This window comes from Anomaloglossus baeobatrachus, chromosome 2 (assembly GCF_048569485.1).
Source record: "Anomaloglossus baeobatrachus isolate aAnoBae1 chromosome 2, aAnoBae1.hap1, whole genome shotgun sequence".
NCBI lineage: Eukaryota > Metazoa > Chordata > Amphibia > Anura > Aromobatidae > Anomaloglossus > Anomaloglossus baeobatrachus.
This window is the reverse complement of record NC_134354.1, coordinates 643936573-643961180: the sequence shown is the minus strand read 5'-3', so window position 1 is coordinate 643961180 and position 24608 is coordinate 643936573. Positions and strand designations below refer to the sequence as shown.

General features: G+C 46.2%; 1 protein-coding gene across 2 annotated transcripts in view; it reads right to left on the bottom strand.

Annotated features, from left to right (window-relative positions):
• The window catches only part of SPATS2 (spermatogenesis associated serine rich 2), a 111758-nt gene that overhangs the window by 22053 nt on the left and 65097 nt on the right, over positions 1–24608 (bottom strand). For both annotated transcript variants that reach the window (XM_075336941.1, XM_075336942.1), the window contains 6 exons: positions 23758–23837; positions 20198–20306; positions 10358–10407; positions 8745–9003; positions 8071–8268; positions 7343–7478 (listed from right to left, as the gene is read on the bottom strand). In XM_075336941.1, coding sequence (XP_075193056.1) covers positions 7343–7478; positions 8071–8268; positions 8745–9003; positions 10358–10407; positions 20198–20306; positions 23758–23837 — 832 coding nt within the window. The remainder of the gene's footprint in view (positions 1–7342; positions 7479–8070; positions 8269–8744; positions 9004–10357; positions 10408–20197; positions 20307–23757; positions 23838–24608) is intronic.

The window sequence follows — 24608 nt, the reverse complement described above, 5'->3', positions numbered from 1 at the left end:
TTGATCTCCTGCTCCCGCTCATATAATTTGCAAAGCCGCTGTCCATAGCTGTGGTGCTGAAACCGCACCGCGGCGATGGGCTGGGGGAGCGGCGCATATTATACCTGCCTGCGCCCCTTTGATCGCACATGCACCCCTGTGTTAGCTATGGCCCCCATGCTGCTGCCCATAGTAAAATAAAAAAACTCTTTAGTTACCCCCTCCAGAGTGTCTCCCTCCTGGTGCTGTGATTAGGCACGGAGAGATGTCACTCTGCTGTGCCGATCACAAGTCCAGACCGTGAACCAGGAAATGCAGGCAGGAGGCCGGAGCTCAACCCCAAGGAGGGGGACACAAGGGAGCACAGTGCTGGAGAAGGTAAGGAAAGAGTTTATTTTACTAAAAACAGCAGCCTGGGGGCGATATCTAACACAGGGGGCCCGTGTGTGGCAGCCACAGGGGGCCCGTGTGTGGCAGCCACAGGGGGCCCGTGTGTGGCAGCCACAGGGGGCCCGTGTGTGGCAGCCACAGGGGGCCCGTGTGTGGCAGCCACAGGGGGCCCGTGTGTGACAGCCACAGGGGGCCCGTGTGTGACAGCCACAGGAGGGGGGGCCGTGTGTGACAGCCACAGGAGGGGGGGCCGTGTGTGACAGCCACAGGAGGGGGGGCCGTGTGTGACAGCCACAGGAGGGGGGGCCGTGTGTGACAGCCACAGGAGGGGGGGGGGGGGGCGTGTGTGACAGCCACAGGAGGGGGGGGGGCGTGTGTGACAGCCACAGGAGGGGGGGGGGGCGTGTGTGACAGCCACAGGAGGGGGGGGGCGTGTGTGACAGCCACAGGAGGGGGGGGCGTGTGTGACAGCCACAGGAGGGGGGGGGCGTGTGTGACAGCCACAGGAGGGGGGGGGCGTGTGTGACAGCCACAGGAGGGGGGGGCGTGTGTGACAGCTACAGGGGGGGGGGCCGTGTGTGACAGCCACAGGGGGGGGCCGTGTGTGACAGCCACAGGGGGGGGGGCCGTGTGTGACAGCCACAGGGGGGGGGGCCGTGTGTGACAGCCACAGGGGGGGGGGCCGTGTGTGACAGCCACAGGGGGGGGGGGGCCGTGTGTGACAGCCACAGGGGGGGGGGGCCGTGTGTGGCAGCCACAGGGGGGGGCCGTGTGTGGCAGCCACAGGGGGGCAGTGTGTGGCAGCCACAGGGCGCGTGTGCCAGCACAAGGGGGCTATATTCAATATAAGGTGGCCATATCCAGATTAAGGGGGCTAATTTTAGGATGGGGGGGCTATGAGGGACATATACCCTATATGATTTCTTAGACGGACACTGGCATAAGACGGACCCCATTTATTAAAAAAAAAAATCTCTATTCCTTCACCAAATTTTGGGGTGCGTCTTATAATCCGGTGCGTCTTATAAAGCGAAAAATACGGTGTATATATATATATATATATATATATATATGTAATATATATGTGTGTGTGAAGCACGTTACATCTTTCAGTCATTTGTACAAACACACAGTGCCATTGTATCCATTGTGAAGTAAAGGGCAGGCCAGCACCCTTGCTGGGGCGGTAATACTTCAAAATCCGTCCTGAAGCTGGAAAAAGTTCTTCCCTTGATATTTATTGAAGGAGGTTCCAGCTGGAAGAAAGCCAAAGCAGCTGAGCGAGATGGCGTTTTCTCCACCATACGGAACTAAGCTTCCTGGTACATAGTTGCTGTGTACGTAAAACCGGCATGTAAACAGGTCTGCGGCTGGAGTATCCGGCACTATTGAGGAGGCACTGACATATCGAGGTTTGTTACACTTTTCCCTTTAGTGGACCGTGCCTTCCTTTTGCAGGACATATGCACATTGACGCATACTCAGTCTTAGGCTATGTTCACATGTTACTTATTTGCGGCTTTTTCTTCTACAGATAAAACCTGCTCTCTTGGCAGTAAAGAAGCTGCTTATGTAGAAAAAAAAAAGAAAAAAAAAAAAGCTGCTTCTGCTGTGGGTTATATATGTCGTTAGTCTTCAGTACATATTTAGTAATATATTAGTTTTATTCACCATAAAAAAAACAGCAAAAACTAACACATGGTTCTGTTATTACACTTTCTCATTGCTTTCTATGGTGAAAAACTGATGCAAAAATGCTAAAAGAATGGACATACTGCAGTAAAAAAACAAAAAAAAACAACAAAACAGCAGTTTTGCAATGCACACAGGACAAAACCCCCAAAACATTCATGTGCATGAGATTTCTCTAACCTCATAGCTTTTGCTGGTATTGTAAACAACAACATTTAGCTTGCATAAAAAAAAAAAAAAAGCAAAAAAATATGCAAAAACGCAATGTGTGATCATAGCTTTATGTTATTAATGTTTATATAATTTCCCATGGGATCAATAAAGTGTATCGGATCGTATATACGCAGCAATAGCAAAGAAATCTCTCAGAACTACTTGTACAGAGAGGAGAAGAAGAAATAATAATAATAATGAATTATAATTACGGCCAACCTAGGGAAGTATATAAAATAAATACGTAAAGATAAAAAATAAATTCCCACGGCAGCAAGTGGTTACAGGAATTCTGCAGACTTCAGTAATGGACACTTATTACAATGTAATAAAAAGTAATTTTCTATAAAACGCTAACGACTTGCACATAAAGAATGGAGGCGGGATAGCAGAGATTCCCCAGGTCGGGGCCTGTGCGTATATGTCAGTATGAGGCGGCGGTGCTATCACAGGTCAGAAAAATCCTCCCTTGCACAATGCAGTACTGGTGTGGCAGGTTCATACCACGAAGGTGCTGAAGAAACGGAACAGCCCAAGGCCATGTTTCCCTGACAGTCAACACGTGATCAGCAAGAAACGAAACACAGGACTGAAAAGGAGAAAAGGAATGTGACAGCGGGAGAGCGAGCTGGGAGTGACAGAACGAAACCACCAGCGCTGGAGGAATAGGAAAGCTACGAGCGCAGGATCAAAGGACTCGCAGAAAGGGAAACCGTCACACCACCACGGGAATTCCGGAACATATACAGCCATATGTTTACATTATATTGTAAGGGAATACCTTTATATGGACATATGCATCAGCATGTACACACAAAATATATATTCTTACAATTATGCAATCATGTATATAAGCTATATGTAAAAATCCAGAAAAACAGCAGTACTACCTAAAGGGGTGCAACACTCCCCCATGGAAACTGGTAAAGCTTCCTATCAAAAGATCTAAAAAATATCCAAAAAAGAAGATAGCTCATCCAAAACAGTAAATAAATAGGCATCCTTTATTCACCAACTTCTCAATTATATATCTATGTATGTACACAGTAGAAAAGAGTAGCACTCATAGAAAGAATAATTTGCGATCCCATGCAGTAATGTCTGTATACTTTCTCTTCCTGCCCGGCCAGGGAGCTGCGGTATGATCACACCCTCTCCCATGGTCAGACACGGCCATTACACAGTACACAGCAGGGGCACATATATAAGATTATCTCAGCACAGGAACATTTTCTTAAACATCTAATTGTGGAGATTATTATTATTATTGTAAGATATATTAATTAAAATAAACTTTAAAATGTGCGTTGTTCATGGGAAAACCCCTTCAACTTCCCTTGTACTCAGGACAGAGGTGGGGGGCATAAGAGAGACGTACGGCCGTCGGATCCACGCACAGGGAATGTTAAAGTGAAGTGAAGTGAATATATAACACGCACACTTCACTTTAACATTTTCTCTTCTCTGTGTCTCTTCGTTTTCATGCTCTCTTATGCTACGAACCTTCATGCCTTATTATTCCATGCTCTCTTTTATGCCCCCCACCTCTGTCCTGAGTAGAAGGGACAGATCAAAGTATTGTACAGTGCCTGCGCAGGACCTTAGTGCCGGCGTGTGTGCATGACGTAGGACGCATCATGCACCCCGGCTTCAGAAGAAGGAAGGCAAAGATGACCGAAAGAGGAGGCGCCGCACCCGGAGAACGGAGCCACTCATTTGACCGACCCATCTGCACCGAACCGACCGTTTAGGTAAGTATTATAAAATCATTTTTTCGTTATACACAGCGGCCTGGGCTCTTATATACAGCATGTTAGAATGCTGTATATAAGAGCCCATTGGTGATTGCCGCAGCTTATAGGCCCCAAATCTGGTGACAGGTTCGCTTTAAGGCCCATTTAGACTAGCCAATAATCGTTATCCAATTATCGGCTTCTGTAAGCATTCAATTACCTGACAAATACGCAAAATGCTCATTAGTTGGGTGATTAAATCATTTATGCCGGCAATTAAATAATTTCTATTGAAAGCACGTTGTCCAGTGTAAACAGGTGACGTGCTGCCGATAATATGACATGGTATATGCACAGAATGACCGTCTTAATGATCTGTGCACACAGCAGTCTGGTCAGCCTGGCTAAGCAGGCCATTATACAACAATGGCTTGTATATACCCGATCGCCGGTAGTGTAATGGATGCAGTCCGCTCGCCTCAATAAGCCCTTAGAAGCCCCATTTCAGACATTATGAATGGCGACCAGTCCTATTTATGGTAGACAAGTGTGCACATGCCTTTACTATCTTTTTGGACATTATGAAATGTACAGGTTCGCTTGCAGCCACATGGAAAATCTTGTTCTTAATCTTTTTCTACGTGTGGACACCTTGTGATTGTACGCTCCATACAGATAGGATTCAGGCAGTGACTCCAGGAAGAGCTCATGTTATTTCACAACCTAAACCGAGCCGGTTATTATGCAGGAAATATCTGTGTCACATAGTGAATCTATGCATCATACATATGTGCACCGTGACTTGTGCTACTACAAAAGTGAAACATTTTACTGTATAGGCGAAACGCCAAACCTTCTAATACGAGACAGATCTAGAGCCAGTGTTCTGCGTAAGAGAAGGTGAATAATGTACAGCTGTGATATCAAGTCATACGTCAGCCAATGATGGGACCTACTGCCAGCTAAAGAGCAGAACTGTCAGCGAGTATCTAATAAATGCTGCCCATTGATCGGGCAGCAGCTATCGGCTGTCAGGTTCCCTTTAAAATGGCTGGTCTTCCCCAATGGACAGGTGATTACAGGCGAAACAACCAACACAGGAAAACAGAAATGCCATAAAAAACTAGGTGAAAACAATCGCTCTGATGTGCTGCTCCAGTCACCTGACCGCTGCTGCCAACCACTGCGGCCCTGGCACACAACAACCTCTAGTGGATCCATGATGGTGATGGTAAGTGATTATGCTGTAATTTGTTATTTTTACCCTTTCCATGCCATTGTTAAGCTTTGAATGACACCAGGCAACCCCTTTAACCCCTTCAGCCCCCGGGCACTTTCCGTTTTTGTTTTTTGCTCCCCTTCTTCCGAGAGCCGTAAATTTTTTATTTTTCCGTCAATCTTGCCATATGAGGGCTTGTTTTTTGCAGGACAAGTTGTACTTTTAAATGAAACCATAAGTTTTACCATATAGTGTACTGGAAAACAGCAAAAAAAATTACAAGTGTGGAAAAACTTCAAAAAAAGTGTGATCGCACAATAGTTTGTGGGATGTTTTATTCACCGTGTTCACTATATGGTAAAACTGATGTGTGGGTATGATGCCTGAGGTCGGTGCGAGTTTGTAGACCCTAAACATGAATAGGTTTACTTGTATCTAAGGGGTTAAAAAAAATTCACAAGTTTGTCTAATAAAAGTGGCGCACATTTTGCGCCATTTTCCGAAACACGAAGCGTTCTCATTTTTCTGGATCTATGGCTCAGTGATGGCTTATTTTTTGCGTTTCGAGCTGACATTTTTAATGGTACCATTTTTGCGCAGATGCCACGTTTTGATCGCCTGTTATTGCATTTTGCGTAAAACATGCGGCGACCAAAAAACGTAATTTTGGCGTTTGGAATTTTTTTGCTGCTACGCCGTTTACCAATCAGATTAATTGATATTATATTTTGATAGATCGGGCATTTCTGAACGCGGCGATACCAAATATGTGTATATTTATTTTTCTTTAACCCTTTAATTTTCAATGGGGGTGAAAGGGGGGTGATTTGAACTTTTTAGTGTTTTTTTTTTTAAACTTTTTTTTTACTTTTTTTTTTTATTTTACTAGTCCCCCTAGGGGGCTATAGCGATCAGCAATCTGATCACTCTGATCTATCTGCTGATCACAGCTACACAGCTGTAAACAGCAGATACGGTCACTTCCTGTTTCATTCGGTTCAGGGCCCGGTGAAAACGAAAGTGAAACGTCATAGCTGCAAGCGTCATCACATGACCCTATGCTACCATGGCAACCACCGAAAGTCATGTGATCACGCACGTGACTTCCGGTGGGGGCGGCGGTAAGTAAAAATCATGGCCGCGCGCATATAGATCTCGCTGCCAGACTTTGGCAGCGAGATTTAAGGGGTTAAATGTTGAGAGTGGAAGCAATTCCACTCGCAACATGCAGGCACACATGTCAGCTGTTAAACAGCTGATATGTGTGCCGATCGCTGCCTGCCCGCGGCATGGGGCGGGGCTTAACGTGAAACGCTCCATGACGGATAGATCCGTCAAAGGTCGTGAAGGGGTTAAACACACATTTTAATTAGATATAGATATTGTTTAGCTGTAGGATTAAAAAACAAAAACAACAAAAACAGCAGACACTTGGGGGATATTCATAGCATCAGAAATATTGCAGAAATTCTGGTCGCCATTCTATTTATGTGAATGAGGTTCGCCAAAAACATTGTAATATTAATGTTTATATATATACATATACATATACACATATATATATATATATATATATATATATATATATATATATATATATATATATATATATATATATATATATATATATATATATATATATATATATATATATATATATATACATATACATATACATATACACACACACACACACACACACACACGCGTCACAAAAGTGTATAGGAAAAGTTACTCTAAGGCTATGTGCACACACTGCAGATTTGGTGGAGAAATTTTCTGCACCAGAACTACATGTAGCAAAAAAAAAAAAAAAAAAAAAAGCATCAAAACAGGACGTGGTTTTTACGCGGTGGGCCATCAAGGAAGTCCATGAATTGAAGTCAATTGGTAAAAAAAACGCTGCTAAACCTGACCAATAATTGACATGCTGCAGATTTTTTTCTGCATCAAAATCTGCACCAAAACTGTGTGGAAAAAAAATCTATGATCCCAAAGACTTTGCTGGCTTCAGGAGAGGCATGCAGATTGGAAAAAAAAGCAACCTGAGTCAAAAACTGCATCAAAAACCACAGCGTGTGCACAGGGCCTTACACTTTAGTAGCAGCCCACTTACCAGCTCTGCACTTCAGAGAAGGTCTGCTTCATCTTCTTGATTGAGCTATCCATTTCTTCCTTGACAACAATGCGATACCGGGCCAGGGACACAGAGCAGCGCTGCAGGTCCTTCACAGACTTCTCAATATTGGCACCTGTGAAATAACGTGCATACTAAGATCATATGCAGAATAAACCCAGTACTCAGCAGCCCATAAAATTTATTTTAAATCACCACTCTATAGTTTGTTTCGGCGATTGTAAAGTTTGGGGTTTAGGGCGCTTGAGCCCCACATTTGGTGTGTCTCTCAGGAGCTTTTCTGGTATCTACAACAAATATCTATAGGGCTCCATTCATCCAACAGAGGTCAAGTCCCTTTTGGCCTTTGTTAGTATACCTTTCTCTTTCTGCATAGAAATATAATGTTCTACATAGAAGCATTTAATAAAGTAGTACACCATGCTGTATCGTGCTACTTTCCCCAATGTGAGCCCCAGAAGAGGCCCAATAGTTACATCATGAAAGAGACTTCTTGTCCACCCATGAACCCCTGATTTGAAGTCAAATGACCAAGAGGAGGACAGGAGCATTGGAACCTGGCGAAAACTACAATTGGTAAGAATTTTAATACTGCTATGCTACACCACACACACACACACACACACACACACACACACACACACACACATTTAGAAAGCTTTGGGGGATAACAATTATGTTGGGCTTGCTTCTTTCACTTCTCTTACCAAGCTTCCTAGCTCCTGACGATAAGTGGACATCCTCTGCTAAAGATGAAGACATAGACTGAGAGCTAGACACGCTTCCAGAGCGAGCTTTGCTGTGCCTATTGTCCGGGGGGCCATGTTTCTGTTGCCGATTCTGAGGGAGGCGGGATGCGGTCAGTTTGAGATCTAGCTCTGGACGGCCATTTTGAAGCGTAGAGGCTGTGAAGAGAAGAACATAGATTAATTAAAGACTAGTAAGGGATGGTACAACTCATTACTAAAAAGAATTTACTGTAGAAAAAGAAAAAAAAAAATCCATGGTTCGACCAATGTACACAGATTCTCTAGCACTTATATTGTCAAAATAGCAAGATATAGTATATATTTACAGAAGGTGGAAATCCTCCATCTACTAAAGAAAAAGTTACCCCCAAAAACCTGCTTATGGTGGTCCCTAATAGTTTTCATTCTCCTCCAGCTGCCCGTTGAAAGCTAATTTGTGGGTGAAACCATCCTCCAAAAAGAGAGCGACTCTATTCTGCCTACTGTAGGGATGTCCTCAAGCAGAGATATCCCCTCTATTACATACAGATGTCATAGTAGGCCATACAAACTGTATAAATCATACAACCACTTATATTTTAACTCCCAAAAGTTAATAACCTCAGTGCCCTGCACTTCTATTGCTCTCTCACCGGAATGATCAGATACAACAGGAGTAGTTGGCTCGGAGTCTTCCAGATCTCTGGCATCTACTGAAAGTGCATCCATGCCTTCAAAGAGTGAATCCACCGACTCTGTGTCGTGGGTGGAACCATTAATGTGATAACCATTGAGTCCACTTTTGTCAGTAGATGCTGCGTTCTTCTCCACTTCTGCAGACGCCGCTTTCCCAGGCTCCACTGTACTGGTGACAGGTGCAGGTTCAGCTTTGGGCTTCGTCTTCTTCTTATTCTAGTGAATAATGTGAGGTTACAGCAGAGACACAAGTTGTGGTTCTACACAGAGCAGCTACAGAAACAGGTTTTAGCCTTGTCTTGAAGGAACACGTTTTGGGTACGTGATAAACCCATGACAAAGGCAACACATCCGCCTGGGAGTTTAACCTTACAATATACGATCAAAGTATGGACAATGTAAATCTACGCATTGTCTGAGATATCTGGCGGTGGGGTTCATTTCATGCGAAATGCACTTGCCATTTAGATTATATCTGTAATGTGAAGGCACAGTATATTACTCTAGATAAATATACTTTTCACATGACACAGCCCTGGGGTAATTATTTCACGAGGTTTAACTTCTTTGGTTTAGCTTAAACAGGACTTAATCGGTTCGGATAAAAACGAAGTGACTGTAGATGATATTATAAGACTTTTCTCAAAGACACGCCATTAACATTAACTGTTGATTTCCCGTTTTGCAGAATTACAGGTTTTACTTTCATTTCTCCAGAATGTGGCAGAATCTGGTGTCTTTTTTTCTTAGAAGCACTATTGAACCAGTGTTGAAGATTTATTTCGCCTCCTGCCAGGAGCTGGACTTTTACTTCCCAATGATCTGTATCAGGCATGTAATACAATGTTTCTCTGTATTATGTAGCTGAGCTAAATGAGAATACAGCTGCTTCTAAAGAGTTCATTCACAAAAAAAAGCTGTCTGCCTTAGAAGGATTACATACTTTGTACATAAAAGGTACACAGTCAAATAGCCAAAACACACTGATGAAAAGTCAGCGCCAGGATTGACCTCAGTTGCTTTTAATAGCCGCCCCCTTCTACTCCACAATACCCAGGAATCACTACATCCAGCACGACTCAATGCAGCAGCACAGGTCTCCCGTGTTGCCAGGCTGAACACTCCCAGTCTCCCCGCATACACTGGCATTTCTCTGCTCAGAGACAGGAAGTCTCGCACAGCTTTCAAAATAGTGAGACAGCAGAGAGCCCAGACGGGTCTTTTCGAAAGAGCTGAAGCGGTGATCACTAAATCCTACATATAAACTTTTTCGTTTTCCTGATTATAGAAATATGTACACTTGCGAATGGTTGGGATCATGTAGTTTTCCAGGACGCAATGGGACCTATTTATAGCTAATAACTGAAAATACATGGCACTTTATCAGAGAACGATGTAAAAAGATCAATTTCTGTGTCCAGGTTACTGCAGGCTCCATAGTTGAAAGATGATATTGACATGTGGGCTATACCTAGAACAGATTCAATTTTCTAGAAGGAACAAGGTCATTAAAGCTCTAGAAATGTGATATTTAATGTTTGTGCAATCCGGGAAACTATATGATCATTACCTTCTTTTTGCCCAGAACAGTCCACTCTTTTAGAACTTCCACTGCATTTCCTGGGGGAAAACCAACAAATACATCATAACATGAGTCCTGAAAAACAGCCCACCTATTCTTACAATTGAAGCCTACATTTGCAGCTACACTTAAGGCCCTGTCACACGCAGCGACATCGCTAGCGATCTCGTTAGCGATGTGACACGCCCAGATCGTTGTTATGATTTGCCGAGGTCGCTCATAGGTCGTTTTGTAGCGGTCACACATACACATCTCACAAACGACGCTACATCGTTCAGCGATACATTGTTTGATCAGGGCGGTCGTGTAAATGTTGTTCGTCGTTGGCAGGGTGTCAAACGTAGCAATATGTCTGCTGCGTTCTAAACGACGAACAATATTTTGAAACTGAACGACGTGTCAACGATCAACGATTTTCACCCTATTTGCGATCGTTCGGTGTCACACACAACGACGTCGCTAACGATGATGGAAGTGCGTTATGAAAACAGTGACCCTGACGACATATCGTCAGATAAATCGTAGCGTGTGACGGGGCCTTTAAGTAATGGCGTTATCTAGTATTAGAAAAACATGGCCACTTTCTTACAGAAACAGTCAACTGTCCACAGGTTGTGTGTGGTATTGCAGCCCATTTACTTCAATGGAGCAGCAGTAACAGACAAGCCACAAACAGCATAAAAGAAAGCAGACATGTTTTTCTAATTCTATACACCTGCATTTAGTAGATTACAGAGATAAATAGATTTATTACCATTGCTAACGTAACAATTGATGTTTACTTAAGGAACTGTTCTCACTGCCGTCAGAAAAGTGTCAAATTTGATGGAAGAAAAGAATAAAAAAAATAAAATAAACAGAGCTGCACCCAGTCCACATCATAAGTCAACAGGGTCTGATTCTGTTGCTGACGTGACTGATCTGGTACCGTGTCAGGATGGATTTCTACTACAAAAAGGGTGGGTTTCATTGCTGGGACCCCCACGATCAGCTTACTCCTTTCCATAGAATTTCAACTGAGCAGCAGGACGTCTGCTCTATTCCACTTTTCCCTGCCACAGTCTTGTATCTAGTGTTGGTGAAGGGATGGCTGAAGGCAGTCACGTCAGACAAGGCACCCATGTTCTTTCAACCAGTAGAGGACCCACAAGTCTGACCCACACCTATCCAATGGATACATGATAAGTGGTTTACTGGATTCACATAAGAGGAGTTTGTCAGCATAAACTAAGCACAAACACTGGGAGCACCATTAATATGGCCAAGCCGTTCAGAGCACCTTCCCAGCTACTCTTTTCCCATCCATCTCCACCCTTCTGTGGCACTTGGAAAGCCAGAGCGGTCAATCAATGAATACGAAGGTGGAGATAGATGGAAAACAAGTAGCAGGGAAAGTGCGCTGACCATGCCAAGGGTGTAATTCGAGCCTGTAGTTAGTGTGAACCATTAGGCTCTGTGCCCACGTAGAGTATTTTCATGCAGTTACGCTGCGATCTGCACCGCAGCGTAACTGCATGCGTCCTGCGTCCCCAGCACAATCTATGAAGATTGTGCCTAACCCATGCCCACTTGGCGTATTAGAACGCAGCGCTTCGGCTGCTGCCAAATCGCTGCGTTCTAAGAAGTGACATGTCACTTCTTTCGTGCACTTTGCATGCTGTCTATAGGGAGAGGCAGCATTCAGAGCGCACGAATTCTGCAGGCACCAGGCGCTTCAGAATGGAGCTTTTCAGCTGCGCTCTGAAGCGGACCTTGTACGCTGCGGTGCAGAGCGCACACGTGGGCACATAGCCTAATCTTGTGCTGACAAATTTCCTGTAATCAGACGCAGAGTTTAGCTTGCTCCTTTTCATGTCAAGATTAGGGCTGAGCAGACCCGGACTGTAAAAGTCCGGATCCGCGCGGTTTGGAAAAAGCTTATTAGTCGAAAACGCGTTATTTTCTTTGCTTGTATCCTGAATAATTATGGAATAAATCCATTATAATTGTTTATGAAGTTTGGAGTGTTGATCCTTTATTTGCTGCATATTGTGGATGCCTTCCCTGGCTTCAGACACCGTGGATTGTGAGTGCTACCTGGATATTTTTATTTGTATCCATATACACAGATTTAGGAGTAAAAAAAGGTTACGAGAATGCTTCTTTGCAAGGGTTGTCTGTCTTAAGCTGCAAGTCTGCAGTCACTCTTTGTAACTGCTGACTTGTGAATCCTCACATCGCGCATACTGCGTTACGGGGGTGTGACCGCAAGTATTTGATTTGTACACATGTGCTTACATGCCGACTAGACTGTGTCTGGCCACAACCAATACACTTGTATGAGTGAGGCCGGGTAAAGTCTAGTTGGAATGTGGTCGGAAGTATGCAAATCCCATACCTGCGGTCACAAACCTGCTTATTCTGGTGCCTGAACATCCTCAGTGTGAAGTAAGCGTGGTGCGAGGATTCACAAGTCTGCAGTGACATAGAGTGACTGCTGACTTGTAAATTAAGACCAGTCCACCCCTTTACAGAAGCAGCTATGATATAAAGGTTAACTGCTATAAATATAATCTTTCCTAAAGGGTAACACCGACCAATTAATAAATGCCCAAATACATAGATAGTGTGAAATGGGGAGGAGGGAGAAGATAAAGTGTCAGCACCAAGACCCTCCACTACAATCTTATCTCTGGGAGGCCCACAATGAAAAAAATGGTCCAAAGTGGACAAGCCATATTATGATATAAAATAAGCATATTATATATATATTCTACAAATTTTAGAGACTTAGGTTATGTGCGCACGCTGCGGATTTACAGTGGATTTTGCCACGGATTTGCTGCAGAAGAAGGGAATTTTGTTTACTTACCGTAAATTCCTTTTCTTCTAGCTCTAATTGGGAGACCCAGACAATTGGGTGTATAGGCTATGCCTCCGGAGGCCGCACAAAGTACTACACTTAAAAGTGTTAGGCCCCTCCCCTTCTGCCAATACACCCCCCGTGCTCCCACGGGCTGCTCAGTTTTGGTGCAAAAGCAAGAAGGAGGAAAAAATAATTATAAACTGGTTTAACTTCAATCCGAAGGAAACTCGGAGAACTGAAACCATTCAACATGAACAACATGTGTACACAAAAAAACAGGGGCGGGTGCTGGGTCTCCCAATTAGAGCTAGAAGAAAAGGAATTTACGGTAAGTAAACAAAATTCCCTTCTTCTTTTTCGCTCTATTGGGAGACCCAGACAATTGGGACGTCCAAAAGCAGTCCCTGGGTGGGTAAAATAATACCTCGTAAGAGAGCCGTAAAACGGCCCTTTCCTACAGGTGGGCAACCGCCGCCTGAAGGACTCGTCCACCTAGGCTGGCATCCGCCGCAGCATAGGTATGCACCTGATAGTGCTTCGTGAAAGTGTGCAGGCTCGACCAGGTAGCCGCCTGACACACCTGTTGAGCCGCAGCCTGGTGCCTCAAAGCCCAGGACGCTCCCACGGCTCTGGTAGAATGGGCCTTCAGCCCTGAGGGAACCGGAAGCCCAGCCGAACGGTAAGCTTCGATAATTGGCTCCTTGATCCACCGAGCCAGGGTTGATTTGGAAGCCTGTGACCCTTTACGCTGGCCAGCGACAAGGACAAAGAGTGCATCCGAGCGGCGCAGGGGCGCCGTACGAGAAATGTAGAGTCTGAGTGCTCTCACCAGATCTAACAAGTGCAAATCCTTTTCACCTTGGTGAACTGGATGAGGATAAATAGAGGGTAAGGAAATATCCTGATTGAGATGAAAGGGGGATACCACCTTAGGGAGAAACTCCGGAACCGGACGTAGAACCACCTTGTCCTGGTGAAAAACCAGAAAAGGGGCTTTGCACGACAACGCTGCTAGCTCAGACACTCTCCGAAGTGAAGTGACTGCTACTAGAAAAACCACTTTCTGCGAAAGGCGTGAGAGAGAAATATCTCTCATTGGCTCGAATGGTGGTTTCTGAAGAACCATCAGCACCCTGTTTAGATCCCAGGGTTCTAACAGCCGCTTGTAAGGTGGAACGATGTGACAAACACCCTGCAGGAACGTGCGTACCTGTGGAAGTCTAGCTAGGCGCTTCTGGAAAAACACAGAGAGCGCTGAAACTTGTCCCTTAAGGGAACCGAGCGACAAACCCTTTTCCCGTCCAGATTGAAGGAAGGACAGAAAAGTAGGTAATGCAAATGGCCAGGGAGAAAAACCCTGAGCAGAGCACCACGACAGGAAAATTTTCCACGTCCTGTGATAAATCTTGGCGGACGTTGATTTCCTAGCCTGTCTCATAGTGGCAATGACTTCTTGAGATAACCCTGAAGACGCTAGGATCCAGGACTCAATGGCCACACAGTCAGGTTGAGGGCCGCAGAATTCAGATGGAAAAACGGCCCTTGAGACAGCAAGTCTGGTCGGTCTGGTAGTGCCCACGGTTTGGAGCGACGAGGATGGCGCGGCGGCAGTCGGCCCTGATCTTGCGTAACACTCTGGGCAACAGTGCCAGCGGAGGAAACACATAAGGGAGCTGAAACTGCGACCAATCCTGAACTAAGGCGTCTGCCGCCGGAGCTCTGGGATCTTGAGACCGTGCCATGAACGTTGGTACCTTGTTGTTGTGCCGGGACGCCATGAGGTCGACGTCCGGCACCCCCCAGCGGCAACAGATCTCCTGAAACACGTCCGGGTGAAGGGACCATTCCCCTGCGTCCATGCCCTGGCGACTGAGATAATCTGCTTCCCAGTTTTCCACGCCTGGGATGTGAACTGCGGATATGGTGGAGGCCGTGGCTTCCACCCACATCAAAATCCGCCGGACTTCCTGGAAGGCTTGTCGACTGCGTGTGCCGCCTTGGTGGTTGATGTATGCCACCGCTGTAGAATTGTCCGACTGAATTCGGATCTGCTTGCCTTCCAGCCACTGCTGGAACGCTTTCAGGGCAAGATACACTGCCCGAATTTCCAGAACATTGATCTGAAGCGAGGACTCTTGCCGGGTCCACGTACCCTGAGTCCTGTGGTGGAGAAAAAACCGCTCCCCACCCTGACAGACTTGCGTCCGTCGTGACTACTTCCCAGGATGGGGGTAGGAAGGATTTCCCCTTCGACAATGAAGTGGGAAGAAGCCACCACCGAAGGGAAGCTTTGGTCGCCTGAGAGAGGGAGACGGTCCTGTCGAGGGACGTCGGCTTCCTGTCCCATTTGCGTAGGATGTCCCATTGAAGAGGACGCAGGTGAAAACTGCGCGAAAGGGACTGCTTCCATTGCTGCCACCATCTTCCCCAGGAAGTGCATGAGGCGCCTCAAGGGGTGTGACTGGCCTTGAAGGAGAGATTGTACCCCTGTCTGTAGTGACCGCTGCTTGATCAGCGGAAGCTTCACTATCGCTGAGAGGGTATGAAACTCCATGCCAAGGTATGTGAGCGATTGGACCGGTGTCAGATTTGACTTTGGAAAATTGATGATCCACCCGAAACTCTGGAGAGTCTCCAGGGTAGCGTCGAGGCTGTGTTGGCATGCCTCTAGAGAGGGTGCCTTGATCAACAGATCGTCCAAGAACGGGATCACCGAGTGACCCTGAGAGTGGAGGACCGCTACTACAGTAGCCATAACCTTGGTGAAAACCCGTGGGGCTGTTGCCAGGCCGAATGGCAGTGCCACGAACTGCAGGTGTTCGTTTCCTATGGCGAAGCGCAAGAAGCGCTGGTGCTCTGGGGCAATCGGAACGTGGAGATAAGCATCTTTGATATCGATCGATGCAAGGAAATCTCCTTGGGACATTGAGGCGATGACGGAGCGAAGGAATTCCATCCGGAACCGCCTGGTCTTTACGTGTTTGTTGAGAAGTTTCAGGTCTAGGACAGGACGGAAAGACCCGTCCTTCTTTGGGACCACAAACAAGTTGGAGTAAAAACCGTGGCCCTGTTGATGAAGAGTAACAGGGACCACCACTCCTTCTGCCTTCAGAGTGCCCAGCGCCTGCAGAAGAGCCTCGGCTCTCTCGGGAGGCGGAGAAGACCTGAAGAATCGAGTCAGGGGACGAGAGATGAACTCTATCTTGTAACCGTGAGACAGAATGTCTCTCACCCAGTTGTCTTTTATTTGTGGCAGCCAGGTGTCGCAAAAGCGGGAGAGCCTGCCACCGACCGAGGATGCTACTAGAGGAGGTAGAAGTCATGAGGCAGCCGCTTTGTTAGCGGTGCTCCCAATCGCCTTTTTAGGACGTGACTTAGACCGCCATGCATCAGAGTTCCTTTGTTCTTTCTGAGACCTTTTGGACGAGAATTGGGACCTGCCCGCGCCCCGAAAGGACCGAAACCTCGACTGCCCTCTCCTCTGTTGGGAGAGGATCTGCTTGGGCTGGGGTAAGGATGTATCCTTTCCCTTGGATTGTTTGATGATTTCATCCAGGCGCTCGCCAAAGAGCCTGTCGCCAGAAATTGGCAAACCGGTTAAACGCTTTTTTGGAAGCGGAATCTGCCTTCCACTCCTGTAGCCACAAGGTCCTGCGGACTACTACCGAATTGGCAGTCGCAACTGCCGTACGGCTCACAGAGTCCAGGACAGCATTCATAGCGTAAGACGCAATTGCCGAGGTCTGGGAGGTAATGGAAGCCACTTGTGGCGCGGCCGCTTCAATTTTCGCTTGACCTGCTGATATAGCTTGTAGCGCCCATACGGCTGCGAATGCTGGGGCAAAAGAAGCTCCGATAGCTTCATAGATGGATTTCATCCAGAGCTCCATCTGCCTGTCAGTGGCATCTTTAAGCGAGGCCCCATCTTCCACTGCAAGTATGGATCTAGCCGCCAGTCTGGAGATTGGAGGATCCACTTTGGGACATTGAATCCAACCTTTAACCACTTCCGGGGGAAAAGGATAACGTGTATCCTTAAGGCGCTTAGAGAAACGCTTATCCGGACAAGCATGGTGAATCTGGATTGCCTCTCTGAAATCAGAGTGGTCTAGAAACGTACTCTGTGTACGCTTGGGGAACCTGAAGCGAAATTTCTCCTGCTGAGAATCAGACTCCTCCGCCGGAGGGGCTGAGGGAAGAATATCCAGCAACTGATGAATGGATGCAATAAGATCATTCACTATGGCGTCCCCGTCTGGAGAATTAAGATTGAGAGCGCTCCCAGGATCAGAATCCTGATCAGCTGTTTCCGCATCATCAACCAGAGAATCCCCCCGCTGAGACCCTAAACAATATGATGTCGAGGGAAATTCTAAGCGGGCTCGCTTAGACGATCTGGGGCTAGGTTCTAAGTCCGAACCCTCCGTCTGGGATGTATGAGATACCCCGTGAGGACATTGTTGGTCCAACTGAGGGGGGTCAGGGAACAATGATTCAACAGAGTCCCTTTGCTGAGATACCGGTCTGGACTGCAAGGCTTCTAGTATCTTAGCCATAGTCTCAGAGAGTTGATCCTTAAAGGCTGCAAACTCAGTCCCCGTCACCTGGACAGTGTCAACAGGTGGCTCCCCCTGGGCCCCTCTTAGCAGAGGATCCGGCTGAGGAAGTGTCACAGGGGTCGAACACTGTACACAATGAGGGTCAGTGGAACCTGCCTGTAGCTGGGTCTTACATGCGGCGCAGGCAACATAATAAGCCTGTGTTTTGGCACCCCTGCCTTTTATGGGCGCCATGCTATAGTTTTCCCTGAGTAACACAATAGGGTATATAGCCAGAAAGAACTGTGCTCATACAGTGTAAATTATATACAGTACACAAATAATGTACCCATACAATACAGCACCATGGGGCTAGCACCACATGTGCTGTTTACCAGCCGCCTAAGCGGTTGTGAGGCCACCAGAGACCGTGTCTGGGTCTCCCATGAATATGTCCCTCTCTGCAGCGTCGGTGGAGCTGACAGGAATGGCTGCGGCGTCCTGACGAGCTGAGGAAGCTGTGGGCGTGGCCTAGAAAGAGCGCGAAACGGGCGCTCATACTGTGTACAGTGAGGGGAGTGGAGCATGTAAATCATACTCCAGCCCTCATTGCTGCTCGCTCCGTGCAGCGTCCCGCCCTTCCCCTGCCTGTCATGGCTGAGGGCGGGAGAAAAAAAAAGGGAAACTAGGCTGCAATGAAGCCGGGGACTGTAGTAATAAACGCGGCCGCCGTAAAAGCGCGGTCGCGTGAAAGTCCCCGGCGAACTACAAGTCCCAGCCGCGCCGCAGTGTCCCGTGGCAACGGCGGTCAGTGCGGTAGCCCTTACATATAAACACACTCAGCGACGCTGAGTGTGTAATGGCACATATAGACCCGGTCAGCGCCGCGGTCCCCGGTGCACTAGCACACCCAGCAAAGCTGAGGTGATGCCGTGCGCGGTCCCCATAGGGATACAGAGTACCTTTAAGATGCAGGGCCATGTCCCTGAACGGTATCGGCTCCTATCCATCAGGCTCTACAGGAGTTGTGGATGAAGCCCGGTCTCAGTGCCTGGAGACCGATAAGATCCCACTTCACCCAGAGCCCTAAGGGGGATGGGGAAGGAAAAACAGCATGTGGGCTCCAGCCGCCGTACCCGCAATGGATACCTCAACCTTAACAACACCGCCGACAAAAGTGGGGTGAGAAGGGAGCATGCTGGGGGCCCTATATGGGCCCACTTTTCTTCCATCCGACCTAGTCAGCAGCTGCTGCTGACTAATCTGTGGAGCTGTGCTGTGCGTGTCTGACCTCCTTCGCACAAAGCAAAAACTGAGCAGCCCGTGGGAGCACGGGGGGTGTATTGGCAGAAGGGGAGGGGCCTAACACTTTTAAGTGTAGTACTTTGTGCGGCCTCCGGAGGCATAGCCTATACACCCAATTGTCTGGGTCTCCCAATAGAGCGAAAAAGAAAATGTGTCTAACATTGCTGCAGTCAATTCCCCAGCAAAACCTATGGGTTTTAAAAAATGCTGTGCGCACACTGCGTTTTTTTATACCCGCGGATTTTCCACTGCGGAATTAATGAGTATGTCACTTCTTTTCTGCAGGTACCTGCGGTTTTTGCCATAGATAATGGTAAAAATCCGCGGGGACCAACTTGCGGAAAATCCGCAGGTGTGGGAATGTTTTAGAGGGTCCGTTTTTCTCTTAAGAAAAAAATCCCTTTCTAGTGCGCACATAGCCTAAAGTAGTCTTCTTGGAAGCTATGAGACATCACCTATACAGTTATATAGTCTTTGGCTTCTTATACAGACGTACAAAGTCCTCCCCATGTCTAGGCGAATCCAACAGGGAAGGAAAAAAAAACACACAAAACAGTGACATCAGATGACATAAATAAGATCGTATTTTTCATTTAGAAAAACCTCTTGGGAACAATATCTTCATATGGTGCTTTATGAAGGCAAAACACTAGGGAACATGGAGTGCCTATGGCTCCGTGGTACGGGCATATAGAAACTCTGTATGACTCCGTATTACACTACGCTGCCACATATCATTTTTACACATTGGGATATCTTTTGAGAAAAAAAAAAAAGTGAGTTTTGATCATTTTAGGTTAGTGCCATGCTAGCGTGCTGCTTGTTTGCAGATTAAATATAAAGTTATTTTTTAGACAGAACCTGTTCTTGGGAAACTGAGTGGGTGGAGGTGCAGCTCGGGCAAACAAGAAGTGGGACTTTGACTTATGCTTTAAAATCAGAGTTAAATATAAGAAATGGGATTCCATGGAGTTTGGACAACGTGACCTCCAATACGGCTGGACATCACATTGGTGGTCCCGTTGTCCATCGGTCAAGAATAGGAAAGCTTTCTGTAGAAGCCAGCCGGTCTACAGAATGATTACACAGTAGCCGTGGCCATCAATAAACCATTTTGCTTGTATATAGGGTACAACCTACCTTCCATGAACGCTTGCACGGTTCTGTCCACGCAGTTATCAAAGTGTTGCAGCACCAAGATGATCTCATTGTTACTCTTGTTGGGGACGACGGCGCGCACTGCATTAATCTAGAAAGAAGTGAAAAGACAATTCAAGTTGTGTCATAAAATGTCAGGATCCAGAAAAGGAAGAGTACAGGTCTCTAATAACATTCACTCAAACGCTTCAAGAGAAAGTAATAAACTGATCACGCAGCAGATATTATTCCATAATCAGCCTCTCCCTAACCTGAAGTGACTGCTCGCAGGCAGAGATAACCGGTAGATACGGAAACCGAGGGTTTAGTGGCCCTTTAATATATAGTTACTTTTCAATGAAACCATTATGTCTGATATTTATGGCACTGAATAATCACCGGGTTACATAATCACAAGGGGAATCTTCACACCGCTGTGGCTAAACATTACGGGCAGTGATGTAATCCCTATATACAGTTAGGTCCAGAAATATTTGGACAGTGACACAATTTTCGCGAGTTGGGCTCTGCATGCCACCACATTGGATTTGAAATGAAACCTCTACAACAGAATTCAAGTGCAGATTGTAACGTTTAATTTGAAGGTTTGAACAAAAATATCTGATAGAAATTGTAGGAATTGTACACATTTCTTTACAAACACTCCACATTTTAGGAGGTCAAAAGTAATTGGACAAATAAACCAAACCCAAACAAAATATTTTTATTTTCAATATTTTGTTGCGAATCCTTTGGAGGCAATCACTGCCTTAAGTCTGGAACCCATGGACATCACCAAACGCTGGGTTTCCTCCTTCTTAATGCTTTGCCAGGCCTTTACAGCCGCAGCCTTCAGGTCTTGCTTGTTTGTGGGTCTTTCCGTCTTAAGTCTGGATTTGAGCAAGTGAACTGCATGCTCAATTGGGTTAAGATCTGGTGATTGACTTGGCCATTGCAGAATGTTCCACTTTTTTGCACTCATGAACTCCTGGGTAGCTTTGGCTGTATGCTTGGGGTCATTGTCCATCTGTACTATGAAGCGCCGTCCGATCAACTTTGCGGCATTTGGCTGAATCTGGGCTGAAAGTATATCCCGGTACACTTCAGAATTCATCCGGCTACTCTTGTCTGCTGTTATGTCATCAATAAACACAAGTGACCCAGTGCCATTGAAAGCCATGCATGCCCATGCCATCACGTTGCCTCCACCATGTTTTACAGAGGATGTGGTGTGCCTTGGATCATGTGCCGTTCCCTTTCTTCTCCAAACTTTTTTCTTCCCATCATTCTGGTACAGGTTGATCTTGGTCTCATCTGTCCATAGAATACTTTTCCAGAACTGAGCTGGCTTCATGAGGTGTTTTTCAGCAAATTTAACTCTGGCCTGTCTATTTTTGGAATTGATGAATGGTTTGCATCTAGATGTGAACCCTTTGTATCTACTTTCATGGAGTCTTCTCTTTACTGTTGACGTAGAGACAGATACACCTACTTCACTGAGAGTGTTCTGGACTTCAGTTGATGTTGTGAACGGGTTCTTCTTCACCAAAGAAAGTATGCGGCGATCATCCACCACTGTTGTCATCCGTGGACGCCCAGGCCTTTTTGAGTTCCCAAGCTCACCAGTCAATTCCTTTTTTCTCAGAATGTACCCGACTGTTGATTTTGCTACTCCAAGCATGTCTGCTATCTCTCTGATGGATTTTTTCTTTTTTTTTCAGCCTCAGGATGTTCTGCTTCACCTCAATTGAGAGTTCCTTAGACCGCATGTTGTCTGGTCACAGCAACAGCTTCCAAATGCAAAACCACACACCTGTAATCAACCCCAGACCTTTTAACTACTTCATTGATTACAGGTTAACGAGGGAGACGCCTTCAGAGTTAATCGCAGCCCTTAGAGTCCCTTGTCCAATTACTTTTGGTCCCTTGAAAAAGAGGAGGCTATGCATTACAGAGCTATGATTCCTAAACCCTTTCTCCGATTTGGATGTGAAAACTCTCATATTGCAGCTGGGAGTGTGCACATTCAGCCCATATTATATATATAATTGTATTTCTGAACATGTTTTTGTAAACAGCTAAAATAACAAAACTTGTGTCACTGTCCAAATATTTCTGGACCTAACTGTACATATCTATCGAATGAATCACAAAAAGTGGAAGCTGCCTAGAAGTGTCCAGCCCAGGTGAATCGGACAGACGGGCCTGCCTCCGCTTACCTTCATTCAAGACTGGAGAGAGCTATCAACAAGTGGTGCAAACTGATGAGATTGGGGGGGGGGGGAAGAGAGACACTTTTGTGTCACAGCCAGGATAAGAAAAATGTTTCTTTCCCTTTTTCAAGGCTGGTAATCTTGTGCATATATTTTGTGGTATCTCGGGTCAAGCGGAAAGGTAAGAAAGGACACTAATGTTAAGGTGCATTTACGCCGCACGATAATTGGGAATGAGCGTTCCTATGTTAAAGGGAGCCTGTCACCAGATTTGGGGCCTATAAGCTGCGGCCATCACCAGTGGGCTCTTATATACAGCATTCTAACATGCTGTATATAAGAGCCCAGGCCGCTGCATAGAACATAAAAAACACTTTATAATACTCACCTAGAGGCTCAGTGTGGTGCAGACTGGTCAGATGAGTGGCCATGTTCGCCAGGACCGGCGCCTTCTCTTTCAGCCATCTTAGTACTACTTCTTCTGAAGCCGACGTGCATGATGTGTCGTACGTCATGCACACAGGCCGGTATTGAGGTCCTGCGCAGGTGCACTACAATACTTTGATCTGCTCAGGGCAGATCAAAAGTGCGCCTGTGCAGGACCCCAATGTCAGAGAGTGTGGATGACGTAGGACGCATCATGCACCCAGGCTTCAGAAGGAGGACGACTAAGATGGTCGAAAGAGGAGGCACCAGTTCCGGAGAACAGTGCAACCCATCTGACCAGTCTGCACCACACCGACCCCCAAAACGCATCAAAACGAACCAAAAAAAAAAAAAAGTGCTTCTTTTTTGGTGCGTTTTTCAGCCAGAAAATGTCGGCAACCAAACATTCAGCGTGTGCAAATACCCCAAGACAGACAACATGGTGCTTAGGTTTAAACGTCCACTCCAGCGCTGAAACAAAAAAACATAACACCCCGGAGTGGTGCTTTAAAAAATCATTACTCTCTGCAGCACCTCCTCTTGTGTAAACAGGGCATGTGCTGCAGAGAACAGCGGCAGCCTTCATGCACAGGATGATCTGTAATCGCTTTGTGCGCTTGAAAGTGCAGTTGGCCTTTCTAAATAGGCTGTTAAACAACCACCATTCTAGACCATGTAACCAGTCGGAGAAGGTTTTCAGCCCCAACTTGTGCAATGTAAATTAACCCTTTGCCCGCTGATAGCCTGGGCTACAGAAACTAAAGCAATAGTGAACATCAATCCCCCAGGCCGGTTTCTTTTGCCAAGCACTTGTTCTTGTAGGACAATCAATAGATATTATGTTTCTTTTAAACATCTTTTATTGGGATTCAATAGTACAATGAAATACGGAAAGAATCTCTGGCATCCCCAGGAAGATCTTACCTTTTCCTTCATATTCTCATAGGAGCCCCCTTGAGCCATAACGGTATTTGACTGGACGTCAAAGACAAAGCCTATAGGATCTGTCAAGAGAGGAAAAATAACCATATTTAATGATACAAAACAAAACAAACAAAACAAAACAAAAACAGCTGGACAAAAGATAAAGGTGAATTTTAATATAGAGGCTCCAAAAAAAGAAGAACAGTCACTATCCAATAAATCTTCAGGTCAATTTGAAGCTTTTAATCCTTTAATGGAAAAACATGTAACGGCCGAAGCCAAATATAAGAGATTAGCACATAAGCAAATGTCATAATGATACCGATAGGTGGGGGGACCCGAACCCCGCAGTCACTTTCCATTCTCGCAGAGGAGCTGGCTTGTATTAATAAAGCTTTGCGGCTCCACCTCAGCAGTAAGCGGATCCAAGGAAGTTTAGATTAACTTCTGCATGCGTGGCCATTCTACAGCGTGACCTCCGAAAACTGGGAAAACTCTACAACCCATTAACCACTACACCCCCGGAACAGAACACGAAACGTTCTTCACGTCCCAGGGAACGCTCTGCACAGGAGATCTCCAGACACGTACACACTGCTGTGCAGGACTGAAGATCTCCTGTGTCCACATCGCTGCAGCTGGACGCCATCACCGTGCGGAATGAGGTATGACCGCTGCCAAGTTATGCAACTATTGTAAGAAATATGGACAACACGAGGAACTTGCCCAACAGCTGCAAATATATGCTACATAGATCCATCATGGAGGCTGAGACGAGGAAACAGAGGGGATATTGGACGCCAGCGTGAGGTATATGGGAATCTGGAGACAGGACGTAGTGGGAAAGAACC